This window comes from Bufo bufo, chromosome 11 (genome assembly GCF_905171765.1).
Source record: "Bufo bufo chromosome 11, aBufBuf1.1, whole genome shotgun sequence".
Classification (NCBI taxonomy): Eukaryota; Metazoa; Chordata; class Amphibia; order Anura; family Bufonidae; genus Bufo; species Bufo bufo.
This window is the reverse complement of record NC_053399.1, coordinates 21,919,063-21,943,230: the sequence shown is the minus strand read 5'-3', so window position 1 is coordinate 21,943,230 and position 24,168 is coordinate 21,919,063. Positions and strand designations below refer to the sequence as shown.

At 46.7% G+C, this 24,168-nt stretch overlaps 1 protein-coding gene across 2 annotated transcripts in view; it reads right to left on the bottom strand.

Annotated features, from left to right (window-relative positions):
• Positions 1-24,168, bottom strand: part of PTPN21 (protein tyrosine phosphatase non-receptor type 21) — a 41,053-nt gene that overhangs the window by 11,329 nt on the left and 5,556 nt on the right. Inside the window, exons 2-14 of one of the 2 annotated variants that reach the window (XM_040412869.1) lie at positions 19,680-19,957; positions 17,018-17,187; positions 16,552-16,649; positions 13,953-14,020; positions 13,071-13,141; positions 11,001-11,088; positions 9,737-9,825; positions 8,345-8,432; positions 7,379-7,455; positions 4,341-4,451; positions 3,868-3,922; positions 3,329-3,410; positions 1,277-2,742 (exon numbers count right to left, since the gene is read on the bottom strand). In XM_040412869.1, coding sequence (XP_040268803.1) covers positions 1,277-2,742; positions 3,329-3,410; positions 3,868-3,922; positions 4,341-4,451; positions 7,379-7,455; positions 8,345-8,432; positions 9,737-9,825; positions 11,001-11,088; positions 13,071-13,141; positions 13,953-14,020; positions 16,552-16,649; positions 17,018-17,187; positions 19,680-19,859 — 2,643 coding nt within the window. In that variant the 5' untranslated portion in view covers positions 19,860-19,957. The remainder of the gene's footprint in view (positions 1-1,276; positions 2,743-3,328; positions 3,411-3,867; positions 3,923-4,340; positions 4,452-7,378; positions 7,456-8,344; positions 8,433-9,736; positions 9,826-11,000; positions 11,089-13,070; positions 13,142-13,952; positions 14,021-16,551; positions 16,650-17,017; positions 17,188-19,679; positions 19,958-24,168) is intronic. The other variant, XM_040412870.1, reaches the window with a different exon arrangement.

Sequence of the window (24,168 nt, the reverse complement as noted above, 5' to 3'; positions counted from 1 at the left end):
GGAAATCTGCATAAGCTCCGCCCACACAGTGCTGCAGAGCGATCTGTGTCTGTAGGGGAGAGAGGACTGTGAGCTTCAGGAACGGGACAAGGTGAGTAGTTACTGTGCTTTTTTTTATTTAACAGAAGGCATTTCTACCATGGATGGGGCACAGAGGGCATTGTTACTACTACAAAGGGGGCACAGAGGGCATTACTACTACAAAAGGGGCACAGAGGGCATTACTACTACAAAAGGCATTACTACTATGGAGGGAGCACAATGGGCGTTACTACTATAAATGGGATACAAGGAGCATTATTACTATAGAGGGGGCACAATGGGCGTTACTACTATAAATGGGATACAAGGAGCATTATTACTATAGAGGGGGCACAATGGGCATTACTACTATTTAAGGGATTCTGTCACCAGATTTAACCCTATTAAGCTAGCTGACATTAGCGATGTGCTAATGTCAGCTAAACCTAACTAGCCTATTACTACTTTTATCTATGCCCCCCATTATGCCAGAAATCTAACTTTTATAATATGCTAATTAGCCTCTAGGAGGGGGGGGGGGGGAGGCGTTGTTCCTGCTCCTAGATGCACAGTTCTCCCACCTTTGTCGCCTCCCTCCAAGTCCTGATTGACAGGGCCAGGCAGCGCTTGCATCCGTCTGCCAGCCCTGTGCTCCGGTGAAATCTCGCGCTGTTCAGCATTCGGCGCAGGCGCGGTGAGGGAGAGACGCTCGCAGGCTGCCAGCTTCCTCACCGCGCCTGCGTTGTACAATGAGGGCAATACTACTGTAAGGGGGTACAATTTTTTTAAAGTACTGGTGGGGGGTGCCAGAGAAAGGACCCGCCCCGGGTGCCAAACACCCTAGGCACGCCACTGCGCCCACCATCTACCGTCCTATGTTATAGGCTTCCTTTTTTAAAGTACCAGTGTCTAAACTCTAGTCGCATCCAAAGCTGCTTTCTTTATCCTGTTCTTAGCAGAATGCAGTGGCAATAGCAAGCTCATGCCTTTTAACCCCCAGTCACTTCCAGATCCATACTTCAAAATCCATTCGTTCTCCGGCTGTCGCCTCTGCGAAGCATGCTCGGCTGTGGTGCATTGTGGGAAACGTAATGTCCACAGCAGGTAGTGTCATGGTTTCACAGAAACTGAACCGTGAGCGTTTTCTAAACTACGAGACTTCTGGTCTGCTAATGCATTCAGAGCAATGTCCAGGATGCAGCTTTGGATGTGACCGAAGCTTGCTTTGCAAGCTATTTGTCTGGTGCGTACTCACTCCTGAGGGTGGTAGTCCTTCTACGATATCCTTCTTTCCAGACAGAACATCCGACACGGGTCGCTTCTTCGTCGGCTCCTTCTTCGTCCGGTACCGCACAGCAACTGCCGTCAGATCGGACTCCGATACTGAAGGAGGAATTGCTCCGTTGCTTCTCCTTCCGGTCAGGTGTTCTCCGCCAAACTGCACGGGGCTGACGGCGGTCACTCTCCGCTCCTTCTCGACTTCGGGCGGCTTGTGCTCGTAGATGTGGAGATGGTTGACGGGCATTGAACTGTAGGGGTAGTTAGTTTCGGACTCATCAGTGTAGGTCTCAATCACCGGCTTCAGCTGGGACCGGTCATAGAGCGGTGTCTGAGAGACATCGGCGCCATGGTCTTCGTCGTTGTCCTCTTCGTCGTCCTCGCTGCTGTGGATGAGCATGGTGGCATCTGACAGAGATTTCTTGTGTCCGTAACGCCCCCTCTCGTGCTCAGCCGCCTGCTCCTCCTTCGTGCGTTCCATGTAAACATTCGTTTGCGAGTCGGTCGGCATGATCCGTTGAGATGCCACATTGGCGGCGGATGAAGACCCCGTCCTCTCCTTCACCCTCATCCCTTCAAAGCTTTGGGTAATCCCAGCTATCTCGATGCTGTTCCTCTTCTGAAGTTGGGCGCGACGGGCAGCGGTCAGCGGCTCACTGACTTCCTGCAGGGAATGCGCCACCGGCAAGCTGTCCTCCTGAAACATCTGGACAGAATGGTGGACGCGCCTGGTGATCAGATCTGGGTTGCTGCTGCTTGTATGGTGGCGGGTCAAATCCGGGGTGCTGTTGGCGGGCCGCGGGTAGGGATATGGAGGTGGAGGCCTATAGACCTGAGTCTTCATAATGTTGGAGGGTGTGTAGTCCTGAGACTGGAGCTGGACGTTGGTCAGCTCAGGGACGCTGACCGCTCCCACCACCGGGCGACGCTCAGCCTGGTAAGGATACGGGGACTGGCTGTGGAAACTATAGTTCAGGTTGAAAGGATAATGGTGGGACTGAGGCGAGGCAAACTGGGCGTGCTCTCGAATTTCCGGCTGGCTGTAGACCAAGGCGTCGGGCCGGCTGTAAGCGTAAGAGTTGCCAATGTTGAGGTTCCTCATGGAATGGCTTTGCCGGTCGGTGTGCATTATGCCCCTGTTCAGCTGTCTCATGACGGTCTCGTAATCCGGCGTGGGACGATAAGAGGGCGGGATGAGGGCGCTGTGCCGGTGCGACGGGATGTACTCCTGCCTCATGATGTCACTGCCCGTGATGCTGGGATTGGAGGACATGGGAGACGGCTGCATGTAGTGCTGCTGGGTGTTGAGCGAGTTGGTGCTGTGAGCGCTGTAGACGCTTCCGTTCCGGATCCTGCCGTTGTAGTCGTGGGGGCTGCGGTCGAGGCTGGTCTGGGAGTGATAGTAGTAACCGTTCTGATTGCTCACAAACACCGGCAAATTGTCTGCAACGAACAAACAAAGCGTATTAAACAAAAAAAGAGGACACATGGCTTTAGCAGATGAAGACTGACGCTGAGGTCATGAAATTTGCACAGACCTACACAAAGGTTTCTAAGCACTAAATCAGGCATGCTCAACCTGCGGCCTTTCAGCTGTCGTAAAACTACAACTCCCACAATGCCCTGCTGTAGGCTGTTTGGGCATTCTGGGAGTTGTAGTTTTGCAACAGGTGGAGGGCCGCAGGTTGAGCATGCCTGCACTAAATGGACTGGATTGATATAACAGCAAGTTATGGCTCTAGGGCCTCTGGAGATCCAGCAGTTATGAAACTACAACTCCCAACATGCTCCATTCACTTCTCTAGCAGTCACAAGAACAGCTGTGCAAGGGTGCATGCTGGGAGTTGTAGTTTTACAACAGCTGGAGTGCCAAAGATTGCTGACCCTGGTCTATGGGATCAGCCCCCGAAATATACCGTACACCCATTAGATCCTGCTTTATGTGATCAGCCAGTCCAGGATGAAAAGAGAAAAATAAAAAAATGTGAAAAACTGTGTTGATAACATTGCATTAAAAAAGTCCTGTTACCCTGTGAGGAGGTGTAGGGCTCGTTGTAGTGTCCGTTGTAATGCATCTGCGGAGGGGGGATCATGTATGGCTGGTGCTTTGGCTGCAAGATACACAACAACACAAACATCTTCCATCTGTTACTGCTGACAACCAGCCTCTATATCGTGTCGGAGAGGTTGTCACAGCCACAACCCCTTTTACTGACATTGCTGAGTATAAAAGTAATATAATTACATTGTGATCAGACACGAGATTCACCCGTTATACTATTATATACTACAGTAACAGCTATTTCACCCATTACTACTGACAACCAGCCTTGATATTGTGTAAGAGGTTGTCACAGCCCCGCCCCCTGTTACTGACATCACAGTAATATAATTACATTGTGATCAGACATGAGATCCTCACACCTTATACCCCAGACAACCAGCCTGTAGAGGTTGTCACAGCCCCACCCCCGCTACTAATATCAGTAAATAATAAGATTTTTGAGACTCTTTATCCTGACATGTCAGTAAATGTAACCAGCTAAGGGTATGGACGTGTGGTCTTACCAGTGACATTCTGGTTGATGAGCGGCGCCGCACCGGATTCACTGCCGGAGTTTGCCTTGAATAAAACAAACAATATTTATCCATTATGTTTTATATGAAGAATGCAAACCTTCACTGACAGCAAGCAGTTGCTACAATGGATACAAGCCGTTCAATTGTTTGGGAATGCTGGGAAGCAACCTCTGAGAAAAATGTAAATCTGTCCTACGGACAGAAGAGGGCGCCACATGGCCGTGCATTACACACACAGGCAAGATTAGGCTCGTCAGCTGCTGTAGGACTACAAGCACCAGCATGCTGCGACTAGTAGAGGCTCTGGGAAGATGGTAAACCCCATCTGCCAGGTCTGCACTACGAGGCGGCCATGCGGTACAGAAGCTTATAGCCGTTGCCCCATGATACGGGAGGGCAGATCATGCAGGGCACAGCGGAGGCGACAGGCTACCAGTCCGGGCGAGATCCCTCTAGCTCACCCTTTAGGAAGAGACGGACGGGAAAGAATTGGAAAGCGTTGGAAGGAGAGAAGAGAGGGAAATTTCTGGGCAGAGTCCGCAGGAGGAAGAGGAGGAGGATCTGAGGAATCACTAAGGATAAACAGATGCAGAGGTAAAGAGGAAGAATAGAGGCGCTGCTGAAATACTCTGTGCCGATGCTACAGCCTAAGGGTTTTATGTGTCCACAGGCAGCAAAGCTGGGTGAAAAAACGCTCGTCGTCGTATTGGTTGTCAGCTCTCCCAGAGTTAGGGTCCATTCACACGTCCGCAATTTAGTTCCGCGTTTTGCGGAACGGAATTGCGGACCCATTCATTTCTATTGCACTTCCGGGTCTGCAATTCCGTTCCCGAAAAAAATAGAACATGTCCTATTCTTGTCCGCAATTGCAGACAAGATTAGTCATTTTCTATTAAGTGCCAGCAATGTGCGGTCCGCAAAATGCGGAACGCACGTCGCCGATGTCCGTGTTTTGCAGATCCTCAAAGATTACTGAAAGTACAGTGCCACTTTAAAGGAGTATTCCAGTTACAGAAAGTTATCCCCTACTTGACCCCCACCGATCATAGGAATGGGGGCCCTGTACCCGGTGAAGCAACCCCCCCCCACCCACACCCGATTAAATGGACAGAGCTGGTCAGAAATGCACTCATTTCTATGGGAGTTCTAATAGGAAAGGGGATAACTTTCTGCAACCGGAATACCCCTTTAAGGGGAAAACGCTTCTTAAAAGGGCCCTTGTCCAGATTTTGTGTCTCGATTCCTAAATCTTTATTAAAATCTCCGCTTGTTGTCGCAGAATGGGAATATTCTTGTTTACATTCAGTGGTCCTCATGACCTAACACTTCTCACAGCTTAAGATTTGTTACAGTGTATCAGCATAGATAAGAGCTGGCCTCACACTTGGGGAAAATGCATTTAAAAAAAAAAAAGTGGAAAATCTCGGCACCAAGATAAACAGCAGCTCTCCGTGGGACACGGGGACGTTTCCGTTCTCACACTAAACACAGTCAGATCTTCCACACTCTTATCATAAATGGTCACACTTTGGGGGGGGGGGGGGGGGGGTCACGTTCATGAAAAAGTGTAATAACAGCGAAGCAAACACAGGTGGCGCAGGACCAACTCCACTGCAACAGTGTATGATGGCAGCAGGAGGGGGCAGAAAAGTTGAAATGGACAATACAGACTTAATAATTGTATAAGTTCTGCAACTTTTTAATCGATCTCTAAATGTTTTGGTTCCTCACAAGATTTAAGCTTTCTGCTGCTTACTGTCAGTGAATAGGAAAACAGTTTACATCTTGAGTTTGAAACCCCACATGGAGTTAGAGATGCCGTCACCTCTCCTGACATGTCTGCTTTAGTAACTACTTGCATTTCCCAAGCAATAGCAATTCTGGAGCACTTATCCCTATTACTCTATGCTGTGCAGTTCCTCTATTATTCCTGCTAGAAGTTCATAATTATACAACTGGGTGTTACCAATTGCTGTGTCGCTGCCCAGCCTTCTACTGGTTGGGTAGTGCAGGCACCCCCTCTCCCCGACTGATAAGGCTACTTTCACACTAGCGGCACGGACCTCCGGCAGGCTGTCCCGTCGGGTGAACAGCCTGTCGGGTCCGTCCTGCCGCTAGTGAACGTGTGCCCCCGGACTGCTGCTGCTGGGACGAAGTTCCGGCGGAGGCACGGCGAGAGGCTGCCGGAATAAAACTACGACATGTCCGACATTTATTCCGGCAGCCTCTCGCCGTGCCTCCGCCCCGTCCCCATTATAGTCAATGGGGACGGAGCGGCAGTCCGGGGGCACACGTGAACTAGCGGCAGGACGGATCTGACAGGCTGTTCACCCGACGGGACAGTCTGCCGGAGGTCCGTGCCGCTAGTGTGAAAGTAGCCTAACACCCAGCTGGTAATTCATAAACTTTAACTAGGAATAATAGAGGATCAGCACGACATATAGTCATAAGGATAGCTGTTCTGGAATGTGGAATACAATTATTGTACATGTCGTGCTGATCCTCTATTATTCCTACTTAAGATTTATGAATTACCATCTGAGTGTTACCAGTTTGGGGAGAGGGTGTGCCTGCACTACCCAACCAGTGATGCCAGTAGCAGGCTGGGCAGGGACACAGCAGTTGGTAACACCCAGTTGTATAATTATGAACTTCTAGCAGGAATAATAGAGGAACTGCACAGAAAGGATAATTGCTCCAGAAATGTTATTTCATGGGAAATGCAAGTAGTTACTAAAACAGACATGTCAGGAGAGGGGACGGGTCCTCTTTAACCCTTTTGCTACAATTGTATCCATTCTAGACAATGCTCTGTAAGCAGACTGGACTCCAGATTGATACATTGTAGCAGACTAGCATTGTCTACAGTGATACATTGTAACAACAACAAACACACAATGAGGTCTGTATAACATCTCAGCTTCTGGATGTAAATAAGATGTTCCCATTCACAAACTGCAAGCAGAGATCATGAAAATAGCGAGGATTTTTCTCTCCTTAAATGCACTTTAGTCAGTTTGTTCGTAATCGCTTAATACACACTAATGATGATGAGGAGGACGTAAGGCAATATCCTCACTAATCACATAGGAGGAGGTTACAAGAGGACAGCTGGCGGCAGCTAAAAGTGTCAGGTGCGATGGACAGATGTCCCCATAAGAAGCCTCATTATATGGGGGGCACTGGACAGAGAAGAGTTTGTGTGAGGGGGGACAGGTGGCCGAGATTCGCACAGCACAGCCACAATGGCTCTCTATCCTCCTGTATGTGAGCAGCGCTGGTGGGAGACCAGGATCTAGAGGAACAGATGGTGGAAGGGGGGCCAGTGCAGACTCTTCTCCCCCCCAGAGGATAGTAACCCCTCAGACTCCCCTACTAGAATTTGTATAACACAAGCCTCTGTCAGCCTGACCCTGCTGATAACAGGGAGCAATGGAGACCCTGGTACGGTATGGGTATGGCTGATGTATCGGAGGGGGATGGTCATGCAGCTACTCACAGGTTGCAGTTCATCCTGTAGAACTTGTGCCTGGCGACGCACATCCTCCACACGTACTTGGCCGTTTCCATGTCTTCCTAAGACCAAAGAACAAAACAGGAAAGGTTTCTGGAAAAGGAGACTCCGATTATACAGCTACAGCCAAGTGACCACAGCGATGACCCTCAGTGACCCACCTACAGTGTACGGCCCGGACGCTCCTCATCCACACGTTATACATTACATTACTTATCCTGTACTGATCCTGAGTTACATCCTGTAATATACTCCAGAGCTGCACACACTATTCTGCTGGTGCAGTCACTGTGTACATACATTACTTATCCTGTACTGATCCTGAGTTACATCCTGTAATATACTCCAGAGCTGCACTCACTATTCTGCTGGTGCAGTCACTGTGTACATACATTACTTATCCTGTACTGATCCTGAGTTACATCCTGTATTATACTCCAGAGCTGCACTCACTATTCTGCTGGTGCAGTCACTGTGTACATGCATTACTTATCCTGTACTGATCCTGAGTTACATCCTGTATTATACTCCAGAGCTGCACTCACTATTCTGCTGGTGCAGTCACTGTGTACATGCATTACTTATCCTGTACTGATCCTGAGTTACATCCTGTATTATACTCCAGAGCTGCACTCACTATTCTGCTGGTGGAGTCACTGTGTACATATATTACTTATCCTGTACTGATCCTGAGTTACATCCTGTATTATACTCCAGAGCTGCACTCACTATTCTGCTGGTGGAGTCACTGTGTACATATATTACTTATCCTGTACTGATCCTGAGTTACATCCCGTATTATACTCCAGAGCTGCACTCACTATTCTACTGGTGCAGTCACTGTGTACATACATTACTTATCCTGTACTGATCCTGAGTTACATCCTGTATTATACTCCAGAGCTGCACATCTGCACTTAACATATTTAAGGAGATTATGGACATACTTACAGTCTGGAACTGGATTGTTTCCTCCTTGCTGGCTAGCTCCAGGGTGAAGAATGATTTGTTGTGTGACATGTTAGTGATGTCCAACCACCTACAGAGAGGAAACAATCCAACATCAGGAGTTTAGAATACAGACCCTCAAATAAGGATAAAGATGCAGTTTGGGTCTGGATACAATCTACCTAAACTCTGCTTTACTCACCTCTCACTGATCTCTAGATACAGTGTCTCTTGTGCCTCAGTCACATTCACGGCTGCATTAACAGTTCTACACGTTTTGATCTCCCATCACCCCCTGCTGGTTCAGTGTCTGTATAGGGAATGCTCTGATGATTGTAATTTTGGGCCATATGTAAATCTGATGTTATAGGAATGATCCCCCTACATCCCCGATGCAAGCAGAGAATACAAATGCTGCAGAGTGATATTCTAATTAATGTGTGATATTACAACCAGGGGCAGTGCCACACCGGTCTGTGGATTGTGACTGGTACTGCAGCTCAGCTCTGTTGAAGTGACTGGTGCTAAGCTGCAATGGCATACACAGCCTGTGGACAGGGGTGGCGCTGTTTATGGTAAAACAGGAGGCACAATTTTCCAATCCTCAACAACCCCTTTGGGTTTAGGCACACGTTGCAGTCATCTTGCGTTTTCTTTTTTCCTAGCGGTTTTCCAAAATCAACACAAAACCGCAACATTGCATGCATGTGAATAAGCTTGTCTCAGGCACACAATCTATGAAGCTGCACATGATTTAAATTGAAGGTTTAATGCCTAGTTCTATAGACTTGCTACAATTTATCAGTAACAAGCAAAAAGGAAACAAAGTATCAGCGCTTTCATCAGATGCTACAATGTATCAGTGCAGACAGTTCTCAGGATGAATCCCTCTACGCTCCTGGACTTCAGACTAATAGCTCTTACACACTGTAACAAACACTGCGCTGTGTGTGTGAGATCAACCTGTGGATGTATACAACAAACGTCCCCAGTCACTGACTGCCAACAGAGATTCATTTACAGAAGACTGGACTCCAGCCCCTTAAAGGGGTTGTTTCGTCTGAGACAATGGTGGCATATCCTAGCGATGCCAATGTCAGATAGGGGCAAGTCCCAGAAAGTGAAGGAGAGTGCACAGCGCATGCGCAGAGTGCTCTCCATTCATTTCTACAGTCGGATTTTCAGCAGTCCGATAGAAATTAATGTAGGGCAGCTGCTCTCCGCTCACTTCAGGGGTCCTGCTCTGAAGATAACCTCTGGGACCTGCACCAATCTGACAATGGTAGTATATGCTAGCGATATGCCACTAATGTCTCAGATAACAAGACAACCCCTTTAAATAACTCCCTAATAAAATAAAATTAAAAATATAAAAATAAAAAACTGGACACTCACCGGAAAACAACAGGCGACCGGCCATTTTTGTGCCTAACAAAGATCCCATTCAGGCATGCTCCAATGAAGAGGTCGGCACCTTGGCTGTCCTGGGAAGAAGATATCGATCTTCATATAACGACCGTGCCTAACACTGATACATTTCACAGTTTACATCAGGCCGGCTTCAGACTGTGGCCCGTCTAAGGCCTGTTTCACACTTGCATTGACATCTCCAGCACGGAGCAGTCTGCTGGAGACGTCTTGATCTATCACTGCCAGACGCTACCCGACACCTGCTGGTCCCATTCACTATAATGGGGACCGGCAGCGATCTGGCCGAGAAGTGGCCGGATGAAAACCGCTGCGTGCAGTGGTATTGGTCTGCTGATTCTCAGCATATTTGCAGGATTTTGGCCGGACGCACCTCTGGTGGTCCCCATTATAGTGAAAGGGGCTGGACAGCGATGCGGTTGCTTCCGGCAGTGCCTGCCCGATCTCAAAACACTAGTGTGAAAACTAGTCTAACCTGAACTAATAGTGATCTGTGATGCTCGAGTCTACCGTCCTGTACTGACCCCATCATATGAGTATGGGACACTAGACCCGAAGTTGGGCAGGAACTCACAGCATCTTAGATCCGTATGAGCTCTGGTCAGACGCCCGCGGTGGGTCTGGGAAATACAGCCGTCACATGCGCCTTTCCAGGTCATCCCTTCTGTGGGTGTTGTATGAGCGCAACCAAATTAGTGGCGCATGGGCTTATACATTGTGATCGGAAACCTATACAAAGGCCCTCACGTGCCAGGAGCGGACATAGATTTGAGGTGTAACCAGCACCACTTTTCTGGCATAATTGACCTTTAATCTGGCAGGCTGCCTAGGCCTCGTCCTCTCGCGGCCGCTGCTACAGCGGCTCACGTTAAAAATGGGCAAAAAGTCGCACATTTTGGTGCACAAATAATCAAGGAAAGCTCTGATGCCAGAGGATGAAAAGGTGTAGTGTAGACAAAGGAGGCACAGGATTAATCACTATTAACAGTAAAGTTACAAAAATTCAGATTAAAAAATATATATATTATTAGGTGCAGTAACCAGCAACAGCCTGCAGGTGGAGCAGCACTGCTATCCCGACAGACATATGGAGGCAAGATATGGTGTTTTCAATGAGCAGCATGTGTCAGGAGCGTTTCTGCAGCTGCACGGAAACAACATGTACACCAGTGAGCAGAACATGCCCAGACGTTTCCCGCGCCAGTTACCTCTGCGCCCGCTGATTGATTACCTTGGCCGGGTACGTTTCCTCTCCATAGTTTTCCAGCCTCTCAATTTCCTGCATGTACAAGAGTTCGGCCTCGGGAGGGGACAGACCCCTACAAAAAAAAAAGACACCAGATTATAAGCCATACACATACAGTTGCAAGAAAAAGTATGTGAACCCTTTGGAATTATATGGATTTCTGCACAAACTGGTCATAAAATGTGATCTGATCTTCATCTAAGTCACAACAATAGACAATCACAGTCTGCTTAAACTAATAACACACAAAGAATTAAATGTTACCATGTTTTTATTGAACACACCATGTAAACATTCACAGTGCAGGTGGAAAAAGTATGTGAACCCCTAGACTAATGACATCTCCAAGAGCTAATTGGAGTGAGGTGTCAGCCAACTGGAGTCCAATCAATGAGATGAGATTGGAGGTGTTGGTTACAGCTGCTCTGCCCTATAAAAAACACACACCAGTTCTGGGTTTGCTTTTCACAAGAAGCTTTACCTGATGTGAATGATGCCTCGCACAAAAGAGCTCTCAGAAGACCTACGATTAAGAATTGTTGACTTGCATAAAGCTGGAAAGGGTTATAAAAGTATCTCCAAAAGCCTTGCTGTTCACCAGTCCACGGTAAGACAAATTGTCTATAAATGGAGATGGTTCAGCACTGATGCTACTCTCATTAGGAGTGGCCGTCCTGTAAAGATGACTGCAAGAGCACAGCGCAGACTGCTCAATGAGGTGAAGAAGAATCCTAGAGTGTCAGCTAAAGACTTACAAAAGTCTCTGGCATGTGCTAACATCCCTGTTAGCGAATCTACGATACGTAAAACACTAAACAAGAATGGATTTCATGGGAGGATACCACAGAGGACGCCACTGCTGTCCAAAACATACATTGTGCACGTTTACAGTTTGCACAAGAGCACCTGGATGTTCCACAGCAGTACTGGCAAAATATTCTGTGGACAGATGAAACCAAAGTTGAGTTGTTTGGAAGAAACTATGTGTGGAGGAAAAGAGGCACAGCACACCAACATCAAAACCTCATCCCAACTGTGAAGTATGGTGGTGGGGCATCATGGTTTGGGGCTGCTTTGCTGCGTCAGGGCCTGGACGGATTGCTATCATCGAAGGAAAAATTGAATTCCCAAGTTTATCAAGACATTTTGCAGGAGAACTTAAGGCCATCTGTCCACCAGCTAAAGCTCAACAGAAGATGGGTGTTGCAACAGGACAACAACCCAAAGCATAGAAGTAAATCAACAACAGAATGGCTTAAACAGAAGAAAATACGCCTTCTGGAGTGGCCCAGTCAGAGTCCTGACCTCGACCCGATTGAGATGCTGTGGCAGGACCTCAAGAAAGCGATTCACACCAGACATCCCCAGAATATTGCTGAACTGAAACAGTTCTGTAAAGAGGAATGGTGAAGAATTACTCCTGACCGTTGTGCCCGTCCGATCTGCAACTACAGGAAACGTTTGGGTGAAGTTATTGCTGCCAAAGGAGGTTCAACCAGTTATTAAATCCAAGGGTTCACATACTTTTTCCACCTGCACTGTGAATGTTTACATGGTGTGTTCAATAAAAACATGGTAACATGTAATTCTTTGTGTGTTATTAGTTTAAGCAGATTGTGATTGTCTATTGTTGTGACTTAGATGAAGATCAGATCACATTCTATGACCAATTTGTGCAGAAATCCATATCATTCCAAAGGGTTCACATACTTTTTCTTGCAACTGTACACACAGACGCTGCTCCAAGTACTGGACCCAACTTCATTACTGCTCTCTTTATAATCTGAACAAGCAAAGCTGAAGTCCAAAGCATGGGGGGGGGGGGGGGGGGGGGGAGGAACTGCAGTCAGAGACTCTGCAATGGAAGATTTCAGATGGACTCAGACTCCAATAGGCAGTGCAACTAAACTGGAGGTCCCTAGTGGGGCAGAGCTGCAGTGTAAAGGATGGGGAGAGGGACTGAGCAAACGCTAGCTTCTATTGAGACGGGAAGGAGGAAACATGACAAAGCTAAAGGCAACCTGAAAATCAAATATAAGGCAGGGTGAAACCTACCGCAGCTTTTGGTGCAGCAGGGCTACGCTCTGTGTCGCCTCCTCCAGCGTCTTCTCATCCTGTATCCATCCCTTAAAGGGGCAGATTACCAGAAATCAGAGTATAGAAACAACCCAACACCACAATATAAGTGATCTGTCCGGTGTAGGTTAAAAGGGTTTTCTGAGATTTTTATACTGATGACCGATCCTCAGGATAGGTCTGAACGGTGGGGGTCCAAATCCCGGGACTCCCGTCGATCAGCTGTTTGAGAAGGAATCGGCATTCGCAGTAGCGCTGTGGCCTTCTATGTGCTCACCAAGCACTGTGCCGTACATTGTATAGCGGCTGTGCTTGGTATCGCACTCAGCCCCGGTCACTTCTATGGGGCCGAGCTGCGTTTAGGTCACGTGACCGATGAACGTGACATCACATGGCCTAGGGGAAAGCAGTGAGAAGGCCGCGGCGCTACTCAGTGCCTTCTCAAACAACTGAGCGGCGGGGGTCCTGGGTTTCGGACTCCCACCGATCAGATACTAATGACCTATCCAAAGGATCAGTCATCAGTAGTAAAGTCTCGGAAAGCCCCTTTAATAAAGACAATTTGGGTCTAAGCGTCAGGATTCTCGGCTGAAACATTGAAACAGATTACAACAGGAAAGAGACTGTAAGCACTGGATACATTGTAACACATTCAGGGACTAGGTTAGAGGACGCTTCAGCCTCTGGATGTCGTCAAGAATATTTTAACTCACTGACAGCAAGCAGAGTGGTGAGGAACCCATATAGAAGGTCACAGATATTTTTCTTTATACTATGGCGAAGCCTTATTTAGGCCAGACTTGATGACAGGTTGAGGTTCCATCCTTCCTGACATGCAGGGGTTAACACCGAGGGTCTTACCACAGGAAACAGCGCGTAACGTTGCAGGAAATCCTGAGATTCATACTGATCGTAGTCTCCGAAATCAGCTGGAGAGGGATGGAAAAAAAACAGAAGCCATCTGTAATTGGGGGGTAAAGCAGGGAAGGCACATCGGGGGTCATCTGGCGTGGTCCATACCCAGGGACCCTCACATGGGGGAAGGGGAATCAGAACATTAACCCTCCCTGCACTGGAATAGATCATGAACTCTGTAACCTATTGCTCTGCAGATGTTGAAGAACTACAACTCCTAACAGGTTGGAACTCACAGATCTACAGTGCCTTGCAAAAGTATTCACCCCCCACTTGACTTTCGTATTGTGTTACATTACAGCCTTAAGTTCAATGTTTTGTTCATCTGAATTTTATGTGATAGATCAGAACACAATAGTCTAAGTCGGTGAGGTGAAATGAGAAAAATATATAAATAAAACTATTGTTTAGAAATAGAAAACAGAAAATTGCCATGTGCGTATGTATTCACCCCCTTGGTTAGGAAGGCCATAAAAAGCTCTGGTGCAACCTATTACCTTCAGAAGTCACATAATTAGTGAGATGATGTCACCTGTGTGCATCTACGGTAAGTGTCACATGATCTGTCATTACATATACACACCTTTTTTGAAAGGCCCCAGAGGCTGTGACACCTACCGTAAGCAAGAGGCATCACTAACCAAACACTGCCATGAAGACCAAGGAACTCTCCAAACAAGTAAGGGACAATGTTGTTGAGAAGTACAAGTCAGGGTTAGGTTATAAAAAAATATCCAAATCTTTGATGATCCCCAGGAGCACCATCAAATCTATCATAACCAAATGGAAAGAACCTGGCCCAACAGCAAACCTGCCAAGAGACGGCCGCCCACCAAAACTCACGGACCGGGCAAGGAGGGCATTAATCAGAGAAGCAGCACAGAGACCTAAGGTAACCCTGGAGGAGCTGCAGAGTTCCACAGCAGAGACCGGAGTATCTGTCCATAGGACGACAATAAGCCGTACGCTCCATAGAGTTGGGCTTTATGGCAGTGGCCAGAAGAAAGCCATTACTTTCAGCTAAAAACAATAAGGCTCGTTGTGAGTTTGCGAGAAGGCCTGTGGGAGACTCCCAAATGTATGGAGGAAGGTGCTCCAGTCTGAAGAGACTATAATGGAACTTTTCGGCCATCAAAGAAAACGCTATGTCTGGTGCAAACCATCACATCACCCAAAGAACGCCATCCCCACAGTGAGACATGGTGGTGGCAGCATCATACTGGGGGAACTGGGAAACTGGTCAGAGTGGAGGGAAAGATGGATGGTGCTAAATACAGGGATATTCCTGAGCAGAACCTGCACCTCTCTGTGCGTGATCTGAGGCTCGGACGGAGGTTCACCTTCCAGCAGGACAATGACCCCAAACACACGGCTAAAGCAACACTGGAGGGGTTTAAGGGGAAACATGTAAATGTGTTGGAATGGCCGAGTCACAGCCCAGATCTCAATCCCATAGAAGATCTGTGGTCAGATGTAAAGATTGCTGTTCACAAGTGCAAACATCCAACCTGAAGGAGCTGGGTCAGTTCTGCAAGGAGGAATGGGCAAAAATCCCAGTGGTAAGATGTGGGAAGCTCATAGAGACTTATCCAAAGCGACTTGGAGCTGTGATTGCCGCAAACGGTGGCTCTACAGAGTATTGACTTTAGGGGGGTGAATAGTTCTGCACATTGACTTTTTCTGTTATATTGTCCTATTTGTTGTTTGCTTAACAATAAAAAAAAAAAAAAAAAATCTTCATAGTTGTCGGCATGTTCTGTAAATTACATGATGCAAATCCTCAAACAATCCATGTTAATTCCAGGTTGTGAGGCACCAAAATACGAAAAAAGTCAAGGGGGGGGTGAATACTTTTGTAAGGCACTGTACATCTATAGATGTAGATGATGGCACCACTGTGTGCATTGAGGTTGCAGCAGCTTTTCCAACGTGACACGGTTTGTGAAGATCCCCTTAACGGTGATATCCGAGTGTTTACAACCGATGAACCTACTGTCAGGACAGGGCATCGGTATGGGACAGATGGGGGTCCAACGCCCCCAGCACCTCCGCCAATCAGCTGTTGGAAGAGACTGTGAAGCTCCGGCGGGCACCACCATCCACTTGCAGCTTACCAAGCACAGCGCCATTCCATTGGATAGTGGCTGTTCTTGGTACTGCAGCTCACCCCCATTCACTTGAATGGGACTAAGCTGCGACTAAGCCATGTGATTGATGAACGTGACGTCACTAGCTAAGAAAGAGGCTGCGGTCTCTTCAAATAGCTGATCGGTGGGGTCCCCAGTAGTTGGATTTCCACCAGATACCGATGACCTATCCTGAGCATAGGTCATCAATATTAAACATATGGACAACCCTTTTAAAATAGAAATAGACAGGTGTGAGCCCAGCTTCATGGGGATCTGGCTTATTGCAGCCAGAGGGAATATCCCATCAGGCAGCGGTGGAGACCAATGCCGTATATAATGTACACAGCGCAACCACTTGCTGCAAATAATACTAACAAATAGTGCACTGTCCCAAAATCTGGAACATCATTACTCACCCTGCACAGCCAGGCCCGCCAGCTGGATCGTCTGCTCCAAGCTACAGGGGATCTTTCCCTCCAAAATGTCCTTCTTCAGCTGCAGGTAATACTGGTATCTGCCCAAGACAAAGTGCAACCATACTTAAGAGCCTTTCAGTCATTCGCAATTTTAAACTCTCCGTTTGCTGTCAATGAATGATGATTGAAACACAGCAGGAGCAGAGACCTCTTCTCTTGCGCTGATAGCTGGTTACAATGTATCGGTCTGGACTCCAGAAGACAAAGCAGTGTCTAGACGCGATACATTGTGACCAACCCTCTGTGCTGGTTCTTAGTCTGGGGATGTAATCACTAATATTCTATTCACTGACAGCAAGCAGACATCTTGAAAATGGTGAACAATAGGAATGCAAAGTCAATGAGAAAGTTTAACAACTTTTCATGATACTTGTGGGGACACTGACGGCTCTCTCCATATCCTCACCTGGTGATCTCCTGCTGAAGCTGGGACACTGAGGGCACATAGTAAACCACCCCAAAATACACAGTGGGCTCCAGGGCGTACTTGTCCAGCTGCTTCTTCAGAGGTTTCTCCAGGTCCACCCATCGCTGCTGGTTCTGCTTGTTGTAATACCACAGGCTGAAGTACGTCACCTGACGAGAGCAGAGCGGTAATAAGGGGATTACAGGGCAGTGACATCACATTATAAGGCGGCATCATGGGAACTGCAATCCGTCATCAGGGATGATATACAACAGAGTTAAAGCGTCCGGCGCTGCACTCATACTATACCGCCCCCTATGTACAAAGAACAGTAATCCGCTCCCCTCTTACTATACCGCCCCCTATGTACAAAGAACAGAAATCCACTCCCCTCTTACTATACCGCCCCCTATGTACAAAGAACAGTAATCTGATTCAGACTTTCTGGATTGTTGGATTTCACAGGATATAAATTATCATAATCTAATCTACAGCCCCAGAGTGTGCAGAGATCAGCAAACCGTATCACATAGGATTAGATACAGATGCTCAGCAGACAGTATCACACATGATAGGATTAGATACAGCAGCTCAGCAGACAGTATCACACATGATGGGATTAGATACAGTGGTATCTGTGGTAGTCTGCGTCTTCTCAATATAAGTTTTCCAGCTCGCTCTTATTTTTCCACCGGGCAGTTGCACTGTACCCACATTGCCCTTGTGAACCCTGGTGGCCGCTCGGCACGATGACGCAGCCGGGCAGGAATGATGTGAAGACATATTTAGCCGTCATGCAGCAGGACTGGCATGTTAATCTACTGCCGAGAGCCATTAGTCATCAACCATCTGGGTCATGGAACTACAAACCCACAATCACGCATCAGAAGCCTCCCCAGAGTCCTCCTGGCTTTCTACCGACTCCAAGGGGGGGGGGGGGGGGATAACCAGCGCATTGTGACAACCCTGGGGAGAATGGTCCTGCAACGATGAATGCAGGGAGGACAACTCTCATCATGGCAGCCACCCAGGGAGCCAGCCCCATCACTGCCCTGGAATGCCGTGCACAACGCAGGCCGCTGCATTCCACTCATGCTTCTGATAGTTGCCGGGTAGGTGGGACAGGTTTGTTTGTGAGCACAAAGCCCCAGCTTTCCCAAGTGCACAATGAGAACATGACACCCGGCTGTCAGCAGGCAGGTAGCGTCAGAGTCACGGGCAGCCTTGCGCTTCACATTCCACATAGCAGCGCAGTTATTACAGTTATCACTATAGTTTCAGTGAAACCTGTGACTCAGACACTAAACCCGAGCTCCGCACACACACTATAAAGAAGAGGGACAACTCCCCCCGGCAGAAGATTTCCCAGGATCCCGCTTACTGAGGGCCTGTAACCTTCCCTTTAAGAGACGCAACATTACAGAGGAGCTGTAACCACTTGCATTCCCCATGTAATAATAATTCTGGAGCATCCGTTCTCATGACACTATGTAGTAACATCCCGCTATTATTCCTGCTAGAAGTTTATGATTAAGGTCTAGCTGGGTTTTACTGGAGGGGCGGTGTCACACTGGCAGAACCGATTGGATAGCATCAGACTAGGCAGGGACACCCCCCTACTGGTATAAACCATCTTTGTTCATACATTTCTAGCAGGACTAATAGAGGAATGGCACATCATCCATGGGGAATGCAAGTAGTTACTAAAACAGACCTGTCGGGAGAGGAGACGGGTCCTCTTAAAGGGAAGGTGCCTAGGTTTCAGAAAATAAAGCTTTGTATGTAAAACTTTCTGCAACTTCTTGATATACTTTTTGATTCCTTTCTTCGCCCATTTCCAGATCACTGCCTGCTATCAGTGAATGGAAACATTCTTCTTTACATCCAAAGGCTTAAAACCCACCCTGACCCAATACTTTTCACAGCTGACTGTTCGTTACAATGAACCAATGTGGGCAATCCTCAAAAAACTAAACTCATCAGGAGCACTAATCTCTCTCCTACCTGCACAGAGACATTGCTACAAACCCTTTGCTGTACGAACAGGACAAGGTCAAAGTCTTCATCCTCCGAGTCTAAGCAAAAGGGTTTCCAAAAGCTGACATCTTTAATTGCTTCACATTTACAATCTCTCTACTTGCTGTCAATGAATATAAAGATTCCTGTCACACAACCTTCCATCCAGGACAGGAGAGAGATACTGAGCTGCAGCATTTAAGAGGATTGTTCACAGTGCTACAATGAATCTCATGCCCGATTTTTTTTTTTTTTTTTTTACCAGGACCAGGATGTAAATCATCCCTTTCACTGACAGCAAACAGAGATCTTGTAAAGTTGCAGAACATTTCATTATCCAGTATTACTTAACTGACAAAAATGTGGACAACCTTTAGGTCAGGGGTCAGCAACCTCCGGCACTCCAGCTGTTGCGAAACTACAATTCCCAGCATGCTCCATTCATTTCTGTGAGAGTTCTGAGAAGCTTGCATGCTGGGAGTTGTAGTTTTACAACATCTGGAGTGCCTACCCCTGCTTTAGGAAATCAGATTATATTGTCTGCAATGTAGAGGGAAAGGTGCTGCTCCTCACTACAACACAGGCCTGAAGGGCACTGCCAAAGAACAACTGCAGAACTACAAGTCCCAGCATGGACAATCATTACCTCTCGGAGCTCCAGCCTCTGGGCCACGGCCTCCAGGCACTCCTGTCCTGAGCTTTCCACCGACAGGGTAAATTCCACAAACTCATTGTTGAGCAGCTGGATGCGGGCCACCAGGCAGCTTTTACTGGACACCGTGTATCTTCTCGTCCGCTTTAACTTCAGCCCAAAAGGAAGCGGCATCTTCCTAGTGAGTGCGATCAGCTGAGCGTCCCGTCCAGATCATCCAGCGGCCATTAAATAGAGAGAGAAGAATCTGCACGTGTGACACATTCAGGACCCTGCGGAGAAAAGGAGCAGAGAGGAGGTCAGCACGGGGAACGAAGGAGAACAGCCCAGACCACCATGATGACTTCATACAGGCATGACTTTCTGTAGAGCTTGTTGCACAGAACTCTTTGGCTCCTCGTGTTCCAACACACCTATTTTCCACATTCTATACAAACCTTATCCCCTACTGCCACACCACTTGCTGCCCCATTACTATACAGTCTGGGTTGCAAACTGCCCCCCAAAATACTGCACTTCTACTGCATAATAGTTCCAGATGAGTCCCCAAAAATAATCCGGTAAAACAGTGCCGTCGACAGTGTTGATCCAGCCTCCACCTGGCCGCTATACGTTTCAGCAACCATATTCAGGTCCAGAGGATGTCTCTGCTGCCATGCAGCCCGATGCAGGTGCACGGTTATCACTAATGGTAATGCAGCCCCGGAGGTCGTCAGAGGGAGAAGGAGCAGAGAGGGGCTCATGCAAAATATCATATTCTTTCAAAGTATCCAGTTCACCTTCACATGAAATGGATTATCTCAGAACGCGGGCGCCCTTAGGAAAACTTGCCAAAGTACGAAGAGAAACAAATCCCCAAAAAAAATCTATTTTCCACTTTTTTGGCCCAAAATTAAAAATTCCAGGATGAATCACGGTGTAATGCAAACAGATGGCCGCTATGATTATGCTGTGACTCATGCTGGAATTTTTAATTTTGGACAATAAAAGTGGAAATTTCATTGGATTTTTGTCATCATGCTGGGATTTGTTTGTCTTCAAAATATAATATTTCTATATATTAGATACTTAAAAATTGTCAGCGAGCTGAAACCAGAAAAGAGAAGCATCTGACAGGCAGCTACAGTATCATCATCCTACAGTATCATTAGTAACCAGACGGTGAGTTATCAGCAATGTCCTGTAACATCATTCCAGCCGTTCCGTCCCCCTATACATTTAAATACAGCAGTTCTATAACAGCCACATAACAGGTGAGAGGAGTAGTTATAGTCAGACTTGAGTCACAGCCAGTATTATAGCATCAGGAGAAAATCCATAACATTTACATAACTAATCAGCAGGCTGAGGATGCAAGGTGAATATTTCAGTGAATTGCATAATTAGAAATTCCTCATTACAAGACAGAGTGACCTAATACAATACCATTTACATTACTTATCCTGTACTGATCCTGAGTTACCTCCTGTATTATACTCCAGAGCTGCACTCACTATTCTGCTGGTGCAGTCACTGTGTACATACATTACTTATCCTGTACTGATCCTGAGTTACATCCTGTATTATACTCCAGAGCTGCACTCACTATTCTGCTGGTGCAGTCACTGTGTACATACATTACTTATCCTGTACTGATCCTGAGTTACATCCTGTATTATACTCCAGAGCTGCACTCACTATTCTGCTGGTGCAGTCACTGTGTACATACATTACTTATCCTGTACTGATCCTGAGTTACATCCTGTATTATACTCCAGAGCTGCACTCACTATTCTGCTGGTGCAGTCACTGTGTACATATATTACTTATCCTGTACTGATCCTGAGTTACCTCCTGTATTATACTCCAGAGCTGCACTCACTATTCTGCTGGTAGAGTCACTGTGTACATACATTACTTATCCTGTATTGATCCTCAGTTACCTCCTGTATTATACTCCAGAGCTGCACTCACTATTCTGCTGGTGAAGTCACTGTGTACATACATTACTTATCCTGTACTGATCCGGAGTTACCTCCTGTATTATACTCCAGAGCTGCACACACTATTCTGCTGGTAGAGTCACTGTGTACATACATTACTTATCCTGTACTGAACCTCAGTTACCTCCTGTATTATACTCCAGAGCTGCACTCACTATTCTGCTGGTAGAGTCACTGTGTACATACATTACTTATCCTGTACTAAACCTCAGTTACCTACTGTATTATACTCCAGAGCTGCACTCACTATTCTGCTGGTGCAGTCACTGTGTACATACATTACTTATCCTGTACTGATCCCGAGTTACATCCTGTATTATACTCCAGAGCTGCCCTCACTATTCTGCTGGTGCAGTCACTGTGTACATACATTACTTATCCTGTACTGATCCCGAGTTACATCCTGTATTATACTCCAGAGCTGCACTCACTATTCTGCTGGTGCAGTCACTGTGTACATATATTACTTATCCTGTACTGATCCTTAGTTACCTCCTGTATTATACTCCAGAGCTGCACTCACTATTCTGCTGGTAGAGTCACTGTGTACATACATTACTTATCCTGTACTGAACCTCAGTTACCTCCTGTATTATACTCCAGAGCTGCACTCACTATTCTGCTGGTGCAGTCACTGTGTACATACATTGGGCCAGATTTATCATTAGCTCAAGTCAGAATAATGGAGTGAAAAAGTCCCAAAAAAGTCCCAAACGCTAAAACTGCGCACAAATTTGCGACTTTTTTATGCTCTGCACTATGCTCGCCAGTTTTCTGAAAGTGGGCGTGTTTTCTTATGTAAATGAATCTCTAGACAGATTTACTATTGGGACTATTTAAAAAAGTCACAAAAAAGTCGCAAAAAAGTCCCAATTTCACTCCAGTGAGGACCATGCTTATCTTATGAGACTTTTTAATAGAACATGCGACTTTTTCATAAAAACGTGCGACTTTTTCGTAAAGATGTGCGACTTTTGTAAAGCTGCTTACTGACGGATAAACTGCTACCATCAAACCACATTTATTACAGTCTTAAAGGGCCGATCATAAATCTGACTTGGCTAAAACTGACTTTAGCCATATGTTAAAGTGGAGTGAGCTGTCAGAGTCATGATAAATCTGGCCCATTGTTTGTCCTCCTGCAGGTGTCAATAAGCAATAAAATTCCAATTGTACCGACTACTACATCCACAGTCTATGGTTGTGTCACTGTCCCTATGGCTGCAGGTCACCTGGGGCGTCATTTCTATAGTCGGCTCGTACAAACAAAGACCATAAAACAGGTGATTAATGTGATTATTCAGCTTCTGTGTAGAGGATGCTGCCACCTTCCACCGAGTATTAGGCAGAACTGCAGCTGCAGTCACTGGATATAATGTGGCCCCTTTTACAAGGGCCACAATTCACATCCCCCTCTACCTATGATTGGGTATTTATATAGTGCATTTGATAACACAAAAATAAAAGTAATAAAAATCCCTCATAAATACCGGAGCCGCAATCTTCTGTCAGCCATTTCTGTCTTCTGTTTCTGGGAAAGCTGGGTGACAGTCAGTAAGGCTGACATTACAACTTACAGTCACATACTGTATAATTATCTATGCACCCAATATCAAGTTTCCATTCACCAGCCTGAAAAAAATACTGGTTAAAACCCTCTAATGTCAGCCATATTGGTAGTCACCCAGCTTTCCCAGAGGCAGATACATCTAAACTCAGCTGGAGACAATATTTAACTCTGGGATAATGACCATTGTAATTGGTATCAATGCAATATATTATAATTATAATATAAGCTGCATGATCTTGGGGCTGTGGCGGCCATGATGGGGCGGTCAGCAACAATGGTCATCACCCATCTTTAGATTGAATGTCTGCCCTTGAATGCCACCATTTTTCTGATACAGCGCGCCAAATCCCCTTCAGACTGGAGATAAAATGTGTCCTGCCATATACCTGCAGCCGCCACTAGAGGGAGCTTGCGGCATACTGTATATATACATCCAACTTAATTCAAACACAGTATGCAGTGAGCTCCCTCTAGTGGTGGACACCGACAGCAGAATGTTATCCCCTGATGTGCAGGAGATTTGAAGCTCTGTATCAGAAGAACTGAGCCCCAACCGCTCTAAAGACATTAAGAAATGAATCCCCAGAGAATTAAGAAACAAAAAAAAGATCTGATGGCAAAATTTGGACATTCCCTTTCAGTACACCCATGATACAATAATATATTTCCATCACACTCACTGAATTCTTGTGGCTTTATTCCACTGCCAACTTAGAGGATTAATTTTTATTTTTGCCAAGTCGAGCGGCTGCAGAGTGAAGAAAAAAAACCAAAAAACGAACAAGACCCAGTGCCCGCTGGCTGCAGGGTTGACGCTGGCAGAGCGCTGGTAATACTGGACCACACCTGACACAGCAGGGTCATCACCTCTGCAGAACTGACCCGCAGGAAGCCGCCCTGATAATTCATGGAATGTTCCAGGACATCAGGA